This window comes from Lycorma delicatula, chromosome 5, assembly GCF_047948215.1.
Source record: "Lycorma delicatula isolate Av1 chromosome 5, ASM4794821v1, whole genome shotgun sequence".
Lineage (NCBI taxonomy): Eukaryota > Metazoa > Arthropoda > Insecta > Hemiptera > Fulgoridae > Lycorma > Lycorma delicatula.
Window position 1 is genome coordinate 101,830,483 of NC_134459.1, and position 15,891 is coordinate 101,846,373.

The 15,891-nt window shown below is 29.2% G+C and overlaps 1 protein-coding gene across 13 annotated transcripts in view; it reads right to left on the reverse strand.

The window, feature by feature from the left end:
- rols (zinc-RING finger and ankyrin repeat domain-containing protein rolling pebbles) overlaps positions 1-15,891 on the reverse strand; it is a 727,654-nt gene that overhangs the window by 37,455 nt on the left and 674,308 nt on the right. For 11 of the 13 annotated variants that reach the window (XM_075366781.1, XM_075366785.1, XM_075366773.1 and 8 more), the window contains 5 exons: positions 13,290-13,392; positions 12,039-12,152; positions 9,466-9,594; positions 2,703-2,930; positions 1,096-1,227 (listed from right to left, as the gene is read on the reverse strand). In XM_075366781.1, coding sequence (XP_075222896.1) covers positions 1,096-1,227; positions 2,703-2,930; positions 9,466-9,594; positions 12,039-12,152; positions 13,290-13,392 — 706 coding nt within the window. The remainder of the gene's footprint in view (positions 1-1,095; positions 1,228-2,702; positions 2,931-9,465; positions 9,595-12,038; positions 12,153-13,289; positions 13,393-15,891) is intronic. The other 2 variants (XM_075366784.1, XM_075366783.1) reach the window with 2 other exon arrangements.

Here is a 15,891-nt window from a genome sequence, read left to right on the forward strand (position 1 = left end):
CTCCAGTAATTTCTTTTATATTGATTTACTTTCATAAAATATATGAATAGATTAATTAAAAGCAACTCTTTATTTATCAATTCTCTGAGTGTTTTTTCAAATAGTATCTCTTACAGTTTTAATTTTGAGAAAAAAATTCTCTAATATTGTGATAATTTCATGTGGTTAGTTAACTTCTTTCTTTATACAATAGTAAACAATAGCTGACTGAGCCATTTTTATTTTAAAATTATTTTCAGTTCTAAAACATGAAAAAAAAATTGGCTGTAAGGAAAAAATTTCTTCCAGAGTAATGCATAGAATATTACTCTGCATATTTATGCTGATACTTGGTATTGCAAATGGATAACTATATCCTATTGATTTAATATAAAAACACTGTTATTCTACAATGTTTATAATAATTTTTACAAAAACGTGGTCTATCAATGACACCATTTTGATGTTTAAATACATTTACTAATAACTTTGTATAAAAAAGACAGCTATTTAATTGGAACAATTTGCTCAGGTGTTCATTTGTGCCAATTAATCAGAGTGGCTGTTTTCTAATGGAAAAATATAACTGTTTAACATTTTTTATTCTAGATTAAACTGCCTGATAACAATCCATAAGTCTAATTACAATTTGATAACTAATCTTTTTCAACCTAAAGATGATCACTGCTGAGATAATACTGTTAATTTAAAATTAAAATTGAAGGTCGCAAGATTTAACTAAGTTTATTGAAATTAATAACTGAATCAGAACCAGGATCTAGTAATAGCACCAAGGAGAATGACCGTCTAGCTGTTTCAGCTGATCAATGATGACATTAAATACTCACCAAACCAAAGTAAGTTACACAATTTCTATTATGAAACAAAACTGATTTAAATCATTTTTAAATAGAAATAAATTAAAAAATACTTTTGTTACTAAAAACATTTTCTTAAAAAGAATGAAGCTGCATACAAAAAAAGATTAAATTTTTACATACAACAAAAGAAAATAGCTATTTTCTACAGCTCGAAGCAAATAAATTAATAAAGGAAAGTAAAGAATTAGTATTTTAGTTTTAACAACTAAAGCGAAAACAAAACACAACAACATACTTGTAACAGAATGTCTCCTACTTAAAGGGCTTGATGAACAATTACTATGTCCTGACATGGACATTAATGAGCCCACACTATCAGATGATGGTTCTTTAAGTGTTCTATGATGAGCATCAGCTTCTGAAGAACCTAAAAAGAGAAAAAATAAAATAAATAAAATTATTATCCTCTATAACAAGAACTTTTCACGAGCTGATTGATCAGAATCTAAACACTAACACCAGCATTTAAAATAGAAAAGCAATTTGAAAATGTTAAAACTGGGATATTTACATGAAATGTTTTATTCTTGTTTCAAATAATGCTATCAAACCTTTCTAATTTCGTTAAATCATTAACATGAATACATTCACAGTCAAAGACAGCTAAAGAAACATTCCTTTCCTTGATAAAAAAATTAATTAGTACTCCAATACCCAAATTAACTATGAAGAAATGAAATATAACAATGCAGAGGTAACATGAGACAGTAATCTTAAAATGATTACCAAATTTATAAAAATTTTATCAAATTCGTTAGATAATTTAGGCTTTATTAAAGAAAAAAAAAAAGAAAAAAAAAATTTATATAGAAATCCGTCTGCATGATAAAACCAGTACACATCCTCACCACACATACAAAACCCTTGTTATATAAAAGTTATCACCGTACTTTTCTACTAGATACTCTATTTAAAAAAAAAAAGAGTAACTGCTGTTTTTCATAATTTAGTAGATAATAAACTTTCTTGAATACCTCATTTCTCCTTTCTATGACAGCTTGATTTAACTGATTTTCTCGATTAAGTTTTGTCCATTAATTTGGCAAATCGTATAACATATGACTGAAAAATCATATCAGTATAGCAGTATGATACATATATAATTATAATAAATTTACAGAAAAGAAAACTTGTTTGCTATGAGGATATGTTTACATCTTTTAAAAAACATGCATTCAGCAATTTAGTTATTGTAAAATGACACTAATGTTATGTAAATATTATATTAGTACAAGGTTAATTTACAATTAATTTATTACATATTAAATCTTAATGTTTATTTTAGTTATGTTTATTTAAGTTATAATGTAATAAAATTTAACATGTATAAAAATTTTTACTATTGATATAAGATTTTTTGATTTTTTTTCAACAATTAATTAAAAATTAAAGAACTAAATGCTATAAAAGTATAATTAATTTTTTACCTTATGGAATTTTTTTTAACAATTATTTAGCACAAATTATTGATAAGAAATTCATCAGTTTAAGAAAAAAAAACATTTGGTTTAATTAATCTATAATTAAACACAATCACTAATGAGATATTATTTTTTTTAATCAGGTTCAAAGTTTAAAGTGTCAGTTTGAAGGCTACAAACAATATCATTAGATATTACACATGGTTTTCACTAGTAAATTCATGACAGTGATAAACATTAATTAATCATTCAAAATGTAAATAATTGTTATTTAATTAAATGAGCAAATTTAATTATTTTATTAAACTTTAGTTTCAAAAAGAAATCTATTAATAACAATGTTGTAATAAATAATAAAAAAAAGCATATAAAATAATTATTTGTTTATAATAAATATTCAATTATATGAATTTATACGAACCTGTAAGTGTTGAAACAGGACTGGTATTTGTTGAAGCAAGTGTATTTGCTTCAAGGCTGGCCAATGATGAGATAGAATCATGACTACGGCTACTACGATTTGTTGATCGTGATCGTTGGCTTCTTCTCGCATTGTCACCCAATAGTAAGCCTAATCTCATATAAAGGTCACTTTGCGAACTTTTCTTTGGTGGCTGACAAACAGGCTTTATTGTACCTCCTTCATCATCTGAAAAAATTTGACATTTTAATTAGATATTTTATTATATAATAAATAAATTACAAGAGGTAAGTTCTACACAGCAAATTGTCAAAATATTACTTTTGAAGTATAACATATCTTAACATATTTTATCCAAACCTTTCCAAAAAAACATTAAAAGAACAATTAATAGCAACCAACACATAATAAGAATTTCAAATTAATAAAATTGTGAGAATTACATCTTTGAAAATCAGTTTACTCATTTGTACACTATTTAAACTATTTCATTAAAAATTGATAGGGAGCAAAATTTCAATCCTAAAAACTCAACCTAAGTAATTTCAGAAATTTATGGATCTAAAACAGAATATCAATCCATAAGTAAACGTATGATTAAATCATTAATATGAGGGTTATTTTTTTTTCAAGGTCCGATCGGTCACAAAATTAATACCACAGTGAAAATAAAATAATTTTTATTTGTAACAAGTACTTACGAGTATATAGTTACGCTATTTCTCTACATATTTTTCTACATAGTCACCACTCCGATTTAGACATTTGTCGTAGCGTGGTACCACCTTTCCAATACCCTTGTCATAGAACAGAGCCGCCTGTGTTTTCAGCCATGTTTCTATGCTAGTCTGCAGCTCGATGCCTGTGCCAAAATGTTGTCCTCCTAGCCAGTGTTTCATGTGAGCAAAGAGGTGAAAATCGGATGGAGCCAAGTCCAGGCTGAATGGTGGGTGATCAAACACTTCCCAACGAAAACGCTGCAGGAGCTTCTTTGTTACAGCTGCAGTGTGCGGCCAAGCATTGTCATGGAGAAAGACAATGCCTGATGACAACATTCCTCTCCGCTTATTCTGAATTGCCCTTCGTAGACGTTGAAGAGTCACGCAGTATGAGGCTGCAGTGATGATCGTGCCATGTTCCATGAATTCCAAGAGAAATCCATTCTGGTCCCAGAACACAGTAGCCGTACACTTTCTGTTGGAGAAGCTTCGCTTGAACTTCTTTGGTTTACTGGGAGAATGAGAATGCATCAACTGTTTGGATTGTTCTTTTGTTTCTTCAGTTTTGAAATGGACCCATGTCTTGTCCCCTGTGACAATTTTGTTCAAATATCTTTTCCTTCATTGTGGTAGCGCTGGAGAAATGTTAGGGAGGCGTCCATTCTCATTGTTTTGTGATGGTCGGACAGCATCTTGAGAACCCATCTCGCACACAGTTTGCAGTACTGAAGTCTCTCACTCACAATGGTGTAGAGAGCTGACCTTGAAATTTCAGGAAACGAATCACTCAAATCAGAAATTGTGAACCGACGATTTTCTCAAATTGCCTCATCCACTCGCTCAACGAGCTCATCGGTTGACACTCGCTTCCTTCCCTGACCACCTGCATCATGAACATCTGTACATTCTGCTTTAAAGTTCCTGCACCATTATCGCACTTTACCATCACTCACTGAAGTTTCACCATACACATTATTTATTCATCGATGAATTTCAGCTGCATTACACCCCTTAGGCTGAAGAAATTGAATTACCGCACGCACTTCACACTTGGCTATTGTTGTAGACATGTTTACGTGCTAGCTGCATGTTCAGAACTAAACGAAGAGACGCGGCATGATTGAAGTCCATACTACAGACACTGCGCAACACATATGCGCAAAGGTTCATCCGATTTTTGTGCGGGTTTTTATTTCGTGACTGATCGGACCTTGAAAAAAATAACCCTTGTAAGATAGCTCTATCAAAAATATTAATTCACTTAGATGTTATATTTCAAATAATTGAACAGGTAGACACATAGAGAGCAAATTTAAGCAAAATTTTTCAATTATTATTTAATCATATACTACGAATTTAAACTGATCTCATTTTTTAATTATGCAGTAGTAATCCAACTTTTTTGGAAAATAGTTTAACTGAAATATCCAATGCCACATAATATAAATCACTGATATTAGAAACTATGTTATTGCACAAGCCTGAGTAAACTACTGCATTTCTTTACATATGTCAAGAATAGTCTATCTGAACCTATAATCCCAGTAAACTAACTACTATGGGGTACTTCTAAGTACTCCCACGTCTAAAAAGAAGTATTACACTATTCTTTAAATTCTACAGAAAGAATTGGAAGTAATATAATTTCAATTCCAAAAACTCATCTTAAGTAGGTAACCTAAAACAATTCTAAAATATTACCTCCACATGCCCACCAACTAAATTTTGCATCCATATGCTGGTTTAAAAGACTGCAAATTAAATTAAAGTAATTTTTTTAATTATTTTATACTGGCAATCATCAATTATTTAAATAGATTTCAAAGACAAATATTATGAAAGAGGTTTTCACTAAGTTTCTCTAAATACATACAGTAATTATATGGATACTTATATTTCATAATACTGATTGCAAAATTTTGACTGCAAAAAGATGTAATGCTTTTTTATTACAGCTGAATTTAGTATAACCCATATGATTTAAACATATTGATTCTACAGTCTATAAGATAATGAATCTTTTTTGTGGTATAGTTCAGTTCAACCTGTGAATTTCCATGTTTTTACCCAAGACAATTAGATGGTGATGAGAATTACACAAAGCATTTGCTTTAAATCATAAGGGACTCTGTCACTGAAGATGGTCATTAGAGCAACTGAAAGCAGTATGAAGTAAAATTAAACCTGGAAAACCATTTTTTCTTTGCATTTATTTTATATAAATGTGATACTACATATATTTAAAAAATAAATATTTACATTTTAGTGACAATATAGACATTTGGATTAGTATGTTAATGAAAACTAATCAATATTATCCTATTTATGGCCCTACTAGCCTTATTTAGTTATTATGCCTTTTGTTGTACTTCTGTTTAGTTCTGAAATATGCCAATACAATGTAAAGTTCTTCATTATTTTAAGATCTAAACTTTTCACCAGTGATAAAATATCTTTTGCAGTTTTAAAATGTATTTTTTATTTCCCACAGTTGTATTAATTTTTCCTGGCTCACCATCAATATTGCTATTAACATTTTTTTTATGAGTCAAGCACTGAGAAATACAACAGATTCATCAAGAGCATACAAATATAATATTTTTCGACATCATACAAGAATGTGTGTTAAAATAAAAGGTCAAATTACACATGTTTCAAAAAGGACGCAATCCCTTTGTTTGATGATATTATTATATTATAAAAAATATTAATGTTAATTAAATACTTACACAACAATATTCAAATTTCCTTTAATAACTTTACAATAGATGTTCAAAATGATTTCCTGTAACCCGATACAGATTCGTTCACGTTTCATAACATTTGCAGCCAAATTCTGTAATGTTTGAAATCTCACTTTCAATGTTAGCTTTCAATTCGTCAAGTATATGAGGATTGTTTTTAAAAACTATACTTTTTAAATACCCCCAAAGGAAAAAGTCTGCTGGTGTAAGATCTGGGGATCTTGGAGGCCACAACCCTTTTAATATCAAATGATGGCTAACAAATCTGCATCACATATCCAGTGTTTAATTAGCAGTATGACACGTTATCCTGCTGGAACCAACATTCTCGTTTGCGTAAATCTAACATGGCAATAAACTGTTCGATTAAGTTGCGATGAACCACACCATCTACAGATTTAAAAAAAATAAAGGCCCTATTACACGACGCCAGGAGATCACATACCTAAGACCAACTTTTATGTGCATGTAAATGGTCATTCATGTAACGCATGAGGATCTTCAGCGCTCCATATTTGACAGTTTTGACAGTTTTGGCAGTCATCCAAGTGAAACCATGCCTCGTTGCTGAAATAAACATGATAAAAATTTCAATACTGTTGTTACCAACAAGAGAATGAAACCAAGCACGTTTTCCATTGTCTACTTCTCTCAGTTCTTGGACAATACCAGTGTGATAGGCATGCAATTGTAGTTTTTTTAGTAGCCCTGAAAGCTGCAGATAGTGAAAGCCTAGCCTATGAATATAACTTTCTGAGCAATTTTCTGGATGAGCGAATCAAACTTTCTTTCACATGCACCAGAACTTCTACTGTTAACAGTGATTATCAACCTGTACTTTTCCGATCATGTAAACTTCCAGTCTCACAAAATTTATTAATCAAACGCAATATTGTTGACTTATTAGGAACTGAAGAATTGGGAAATTTTATCTGAAACTCGTCTTTCACTTGTTCGTTTTCATCATAATATTTAAATATTTATATAAGTAATAAGTCTCAATGATAAATACACGATCATCCTTGGCAAATGACATAGTTAACGCAGTAGAGACGAATTTATACTGGTATAGCACTAGTGCATAAGAAGGACATTTCAACTGTTACAAGCTGCTAAACTTGAGTACAGCATTGCCAACCAACTGGTAGGGACAAATAAAATTTATCTATGTGTAACTTCTACCTTCTTAATCTTAGGGTTGGTCCTTTCTGAAACACCCATTATATTATTACAGTAAGATATTCTTCCAACCAACCAATGAATTAATAACAAAACAGGTAATGTTACATAATGTGTTTCCAATGAAAGTATGTACTGTAAACACAAAACACTTGAATAGCAATGCCATGACAAAATTCAGTTGCAGTATAACTTATTAAGCAAACGTGTAATTAAAAATACAATATAATGCAATAAACAATGCATGTTTAAACTAAAGTGATCCTTTTATCTAAAAAGTTGAAAACCTAGTTATTCAAAAATGAAACCATAGTGAAAAGATTAAAACTTATAACTCTGGTGCCATGCTTAAAGTTATTACTACGTGAACTAACTAATTGAAATTTTAGACTACATGCTAAGCAGCAGAAATAAAAATAAATAGTAATTAATAAATACAATATAAAACACTATTTACAAGATTAGATATATAATAAATAAACTATTTTTAATGCTGAAAAGAAAAAAAGAAGCATTAATATCAATAATAAAGAAAAAAATGGATACAGTAAAAGTCCATTAATCCAGGCTTCCTATGTTTAATAAATTTATCTGATCCTTTTTCAGACAGTTATGATAAAATCATAATTTTATTACACACAAAATAAAAAGTATTCTTACTGTTTATTATTCATATTACAACAGGTTATCTGGATGACCTGTTATAACAAATAAATCTGGATAATTGGAATTTACTGTATTCATCTCTTATACATTAAAATAAACTTATTCTACATTAATTTTAATGAGTTACTGTTACTATAATACTGAAATATTAAAAATTAAACTGTATTTATCACGCTTATCAAGACAATCAATCAAGTTTTATGAAATACAGTTAAAAAAGTGATAAAACAGAAAATAGGAAAAAACAAACACAAAACTAATACTGAGTGTTACACTCAATGAACTGCTCATTGAAACAACTGGAGTAATTAAAGAGCTTAACATCTTTATATAAATTTACACATAAATGAAAATTCAAATGTTACAGTATGTGACATTCATAAAATATACAGAAAATTATATTATAATCTAATATACAATTTAAAATGAATTTATTATGAACACAAATAAAAACACTTCTGACATAAATTATATTGTAAGCCAAGACAATCTTTAATTTCAAATTTGTTAATTAGCATATAAGACAAGCATCATTAAATATGAAAAAGCAATTATATCTTAAACATAACATAAAATGAAATTCTCAAATTTTATTTAAAAAACTTCACTATGTTAACTTGAAATGGAAATTTTCCATGATTTAAAGATTAATGCTCCTGAAACCATATCAATTTTATAACATGGTTTCTAAGCCAATTTTTTTAACAAGAGTAGAAAATAATTATAATAAACTTTTTTCTGCAAAAGGGAAAATCAAGGATACATTACTTAGTTGCTTTACACTTTCTATTCCAGTTTTCATTAGAGTTGTAATGAATTTAAAGGACCTTACATAAAAGTATTACTTATCAGAGTTGTTTTCCCAAACAGTAATGATGTTCATTATGGGGAATAAATTGAAGGTGTAACTTAATGTGAAGGGCTGAATATCACCAAAATTTTAGAATAATTGGCATGCTGATACGCAGAAATATATTTGATTAAGTGAAAGAGATGATGAAATTATTCAATTTCCTTACTTTTCAGAGCAAGCCTGGCTTGAGATGGTTGTCTTTTTTGTAAATAGCTCTGCCATTTTTGACACCAACCAGTGTTTCACATCAGGTCACTTACAAGTGTTGTGATCATGGTATAACTGTGTGTAATGTACAAGTTCACGAATATTACAAGACATTATACTGTAGTTCATACATATATTAATGATACAATTTCATTTTATAAAAATATTATTTTATTTTATTATAATGACACAATTTAAATTTCAGTCTAGTTAAAATGTAAAACTATTTAATACAATTAAATAAATGAAATTCTGACTCAAATATTTCATTTAATGAAAGGATACCTCCAGTTGTTTCCACAGAATTTTTACATGCAGTGAAATTAAAAAAAAATCACGAATAAACAAAAAAAAAAACAAAACATTCAGTGCTGTAAACTAATTGGAAAATTTGCCTGAAAATTGATTCAATCCAATCCCATTTGTCCCCCCAGCAAACCAGAGGGACTTTATCTTGCTTAGAACTACAGATGACCACCTTCTATTTTCAGGGAATCCGGATGACGCTGATATTGACATCATCGCTATATAAATACACATCAGTATTTACAAAAATATTTTATTGAGATTATATACTTTTTTAAATTAATTTTTTAATATTAAATTCATACATATTACGACATAAACATAACAGATGTGTATGTATTTTACACATTCATAAAATATTTTTGCTATATTATTTCAAATTTAAAGTATAATTACTGAGCAAGCAAAAAATTAATCTTCAGTGTAAAAGAAAACAAATAAAAGGTATAATTTAAATTAAAATAATTATGCTAAGAATAGGTACATACAAACACACACATACACACACACACACACACACACACATATATATATATATATATAATAATTTTTTTAATGTTACTTCATTTTTACAGACAAAATTCATAACTCATAAACCTGTACATAAGAAAAAAAAATTAAAATTTGTATATAAGACAAAATAAACAGATGTAAATATAGCAATTTAATTAATTCTAATTCTTTGAAAGAATTAAACAGAAATTGTTACAAATATTATATTAAAAACAATTGAGGCACAATCAATTGGATACGTCAACAAAAAGAAAACAGAGCGTGACTTAAGAAATTTTTTTTTATCAAAAGTTGTTTGCATTTTTTACTTAAATACTTATTTTATCATACTTCATAAGTATTGTTTATTTGCTAATTAACTTTTTAATATGTTAATCATTTTTTTTAATATTTTTTTTAATATACAATTTTTTCACTATCTGCTGATAAATGATTGCTTGACAATCAAAATGACCATCTAGTTTTACTTTTTAATTTAACATCTATTAACAGTAGTTTTAGAGCATTTTCTTGTTTTTCAATTTAATTTAGTTACCATTTAGGATAAAAGTTTCTTTTTATTTATTATAACATTAGTATTTTTTCTGTTTCCTAATTAAATATAATGACATCATATAAAATGTCTGATAAGACAATATCATGAAAAATAATTTGTTCAGATTAACACACAAATGAATGCAACTGAAAAATTAAAATTATATTTGTTTGATAAAGAAAAAAGTTACTTATTAACTGATTGTAAAATTACTAATGCAATAGATTATAATGAAATGCAAGATCTGCAACAACTCAGGAAATAGCATCCTGCAATTTGAAGAGATGAACTAAGGTAAAATGCCAGCGATCAAAGTTATGTTTAATACACTGATTTCCTGACATCAGTTGAATTAAACAACCTTATCAATAGTTCTATAATGTTGTATAAGTAGTTTAATTTCCCATATTGGTTACAATTTCATTGCAACATGTTGAAATTTATTAGTGGGTAATGGCCAAAGCATTCAATTTCAGTTAAGTGAATTATTACAGAAGTAATACTCAGAGTTCTCAATGTAACTACTAAAAAACATACAGACTAATGAACTTTGCTTTTCTTCCCCTTTTATAAATAACAATGACTATCAGACATAACTTTATATCAATTTTATTTTGGATGGATATCCAATGTGATGAAATGGAATATGTGAATTAATAAGCAGAAATTTAAAATAAAATTACAGATGCAGTAAAAAAAAGGATGACTGATGGATAAAATACAATTAAGATACAGGATAACTTTGAGGTACTATATGGACATTTAATTAACTATCAGTAAATTCAAAGATAATAACATACGAGTATAGTTTTTTTTATATATACACATAGTTTATTTATATATATATATATATATACATGCTTAAATTTCAATGAATACTGAACTTGAACTGTATACAGTGCTTTTTGTTGCCAACATAAAACAGATACTGCAAATTACACTCCTTCAGTGAAGAAAAATTTCTTTTTGTATTTCCTGATCTATTAAGATGTCCTAAATATGATAATTAAGCTCATTTCTTATGGCAATGTCTTTTTAGATTAATGTTATATTTTCATGTAAAAAAAAAAAGTAATGTTGGGTTAACATAAAACCTGAGCCTGATCAAAAAGATCTAAATGATTAAAAAATGTAAATAGATTGAAAGCACCAAAATAAAAATGAAAAATAAAATAAGATACTAAGAAACAGATTACAGCTTTTAACTACTTAAATATTAGCTAAAGCAAAATAAACCTATTTCTTTAATATTATCAACGCTTTAAATAAATCAAGCAATACATTTTAAATCAATCAATTGTACCACCACAGATAAACTCTCGCGCACAATTGCATTTTATTTAATTAAAGTGAATTCCTTATCAGTTAAACTTCCACATTCCAATTATATCAGCTATTTAACTTTGATATGAGCAATCTGTAAGAAATTAAAAACCAGTATAATACTGTAACTTTCTGCATACTAGTAGGGTATTAATTTTCCTATCAAAAACATCTCCAAATTTTACAGTAAAGACTGAACGAAAACCATTACAGAAGTGGATTTTAATTTCTAAGGATACAAACAAATTTATATTATAAAATACAAAAAAGTAGATAAATATATATACTAACCAGACAATGCATTATCAGCAGGAACTCTAGAAGAACCACGAAGTCCCCAAGAACTACGTAGAGATTTTGGGCTGAGAAAAAACTTTTTTCGATTCTGTGGAGGAGTTGGACAGCCTGGAAAAGAAATTGTGTTAGAAATATTAGACATGAAGTTTGTTTATAATATATCATAAAAGAAGTTTTGCACAACTATCATCCTAAATATTTACAAATTGCTGATTTTAACATTGTAATAATTACCAAAGTGAATTACAGTTGAATAAAAACAACTAATCTATAGGTCTTTGGCTAAAAAAGCCATGTTATCTCAAAAAGATCAATTTGTTAATGGATTTGTTAGCCACAAAAATTCTTCGGTCGATTCTTTTTTTCCCAGTTTGCAAATGCTTAAAAAAATACACAATTTACGTAGAAAAGGAACAATTATTATCTTTTTAACATTAATTTTTTCATTTAAATGCTAAACTTTTTAATTTGTGGTATACTATTTGCAGATCATGGAAGGGCAGAAAAAGTAAATTCAAAAATTGCAGTGACTTATACAACTGCTGAAGTGATGAACCCTCTCTCATATTATTGTACTTAATTTATGTAACTTATGTGATGCGACTGAAATTTGTGTATTTATTATGTATATATTGTTATTGCTGTCATTTGTGTTGTCTTATGTGAAACGATTGTAATTTTATTGTACATCGTACATGATGCTACTCTGCATTTTTGTTGTATTATGAAGTATTTGGCATCAGGGCCGGGAATGGCAGCCTCCCTGCCGAGGGCTTTTTTGGCCTTCCTGAATAGGAGGTCAAAACTCACTTCTGGGATGTGGGTGGGGGGGACCCCGATGGGCTAGATCCAAAGAGACAATCACAGGGAGACAGTCAATTACCATGATACCTTGGGGCAACTGACAGCTTAGCAGCGGTTCCAATTGCCCCGGGGGTGTTAAACAAAGAATAAAAAGAAAGTAATAAACCCAGAGATTTATCAGTATATGTTATAATACCTTCCAGGACTGTTATCATAATACAAAAGCAAGAAAAAAATATTTTCTACTCAATATAATAAGGGCTAATTTTTTTAGTACACAATAAATATTTTTCACTTTTTAGTATTTAAAATTAAATTCTCAAATAATTATCTATAACTGACCTAATATAAGAAAAAAAATTAGATCTACAAAAGTAAGGTAAAAACAAACTTACATATCACTCAAATGAGAAAAAACCTAAAAAAAGGGAAATAACTCACTTTGTGACATGGGATTTGCTGGTGAGCAACATCCCTCTCCTCTTGAAGGTTTTGGCAATCGACATGGTGATACACCCCAATCTTGAGCACCTTCTTGTCTAGCCTGCAACATAAACAATAATAAAAACAAATAATTTTGAGAATCATATCATGCTGAATCTTTTACAAATGTTAAGTTTTGAATCCTACAGCAAACTACTAAAAACTACAACTTTCATATTTCCAATTTGAGTATTTGATTTACATTGGCTATCTTTAATAAATTAAAAAGTTAATCATGACTCAGTACAGTTATAACCTCAATAGTATATCATATTTTTCAAAGATTTTGAATGTTATATTCTCATGATGGTATAGAACTGAAATATGTGCATTTTAATTAAACACATTTTAATGAGTGATTACAAATTAAAAATACACTTTCGATAGCATATTAAAAATTTATTTTTTAAGAGTTGAGATGATTACTTTCATGATTATATAGAAGAATTCTTTAAGTTTTAGTTTATAAATCTTCAATGTGTGCACTGTTTGTAACATGACAGATATCAACACAGTAGCTGAATGACATGAATGCTAAGTCACTCTTGTGGCATAGCAGTTTACCGATGATAGCGGTGAATTAATAGAGGGCTTTTTAGTCCAGCATGATCTACAGGTATATAATATACCTGGTGAGTTGCCCACCTAGGTAGGTGTGGTAGATAGGCGTTGATTATTTGGTGGAATGAGCATCGATGTTACCATTGGTAGGTTTATTCCTGCCAAAGTTTGTAACTAGAAGGTGGTTGAGGTTGCGCGTTATACACATGATCTCTTTCGAAATGTTGGTTTGTGGGACGCCTCTTGGGTACACCCAAATAAATATATGATGCAATTTCTTTCTGCCCATGGTGCTGTTAGGAACAGATTAAAGAAATTCAGCCTGGTAGATTCTGGGATGTGTCCTCAGTGTGAATAATTGGACGACACCTACCATATTTTTTTATGAGTGCTCAAAGTATGAGTTAATGTGCATGGAGACTATCTGCGGCTTGATCTTATTGGGTCAGCATTGGATCTCCATGTAAACTGAAGCGGGGGGGGGGGGGAAAGAAGAATTAAATGTAACTCCCTGCACAATAAAATATAATTATTAATTTTCAAAATTTTTTTAGATTTAAAATTTCACCTTGTTTCTTGTATGTTTTAATATAATTCCTAAGATCATCATCATCGATCCTATAAAAAATAGGTATTGTATTTAAAGATTAGAGAATTAGAAAGAACAATAACTTATTTATTTAAGAAAATACTTTAATTAATATCATAATTATTAATACTGCATATAAAATAAAGGAGTAAAGTTGTTTAATTTTCATTACATTCTTATTTTTTTATATGCTTAAATATTATTTTTAATTTACAAATATTAAAGTATTGTTTTCAACACAGAGTTTTTATAAATAAATCTATTAATGGTTTAGTTATTGAAATTTTATGGTTTGGTTATTTACTTTAATGGCTCACCTCCTAGCAGCCCGAATGAGAAGTGCAGCACTATAACGGATTATTTATTATTTACATGTTTTAATAAATAATTCTTCATCTTAACTTAGCTTATGACACTCTGGATTACATAATGAAGTTACTGTTAAAATGTGATAGCAATTAGTTCAGTGGTTCTTGAGATTTTTGCTGACATACAAACATTTCCTCTTTATATAATAGAGAGATTATTTTATCTTTAGTCAGATATCCGGAAGAAATATTTTCTTAGCCATAACTCTGAAAAAAGTATTTCCTGAACTATGTTTATATGAGCTTTTTTCATTCTTTTGAGGAGAAAAATATAAGAATATAAAATGGCAGAAATTTCCTTAACACTCAGAAAAAACATTATATCAGGCTGTTCAAATAAATGTATACAAAGTGGAATTGCTGCTATATTATTGTAAGTATTACAACAATGCAAAGGGAAAAATTGCAACACACACAGAGTTCCTTCGTGCTATTTCAATAAGAGCTCAAACTGCATACCACCAGCTTGCGAAACTTTTGAGCAAAATGTTGTACATTCCTGGTGACATCTTCCAAAGCAGCCACAGGGATTGCTTCAGAAGCCATTTCAATTTCAATTTTGTGTTGTAGTTTCACGAGTGACCATGTGTACACTATGTACTTGATGGTATCCCACAAGTAAAAATCTAGGGGGTTTAAATTAGGCAAAAGGAGGGGACTCAATTGGACCCGTTCATCCTATCCAACATCCCAGTAAATCCTGACCCCCGTAGCCACCCTCTGCCACTCCCTCCATTCAGAGCTCTTATGGGCTTTGCCGGAAGTAATCTTCGAAACCTCGGCTTTTGACATATTCCAATCCACCTCGGCCAGGATGCCACCGATGCGAATGCCACAAGTTATTCCCATCGGTGTACTACTATTTAATGAACTCAAAACACAACAGTGTTATCCAATAGGAGGGCCATCTTATTAAATAAGAAATGGATCGTCATCAAACAAAGTCCTACTGGATGGTAAAATTAATGTGTTCAGCGTCTCCAAGTAAGTCTGTTAAGTAGCTGATCCTTGAAAAATAAAAGATCCAATTAATCTCCATGAT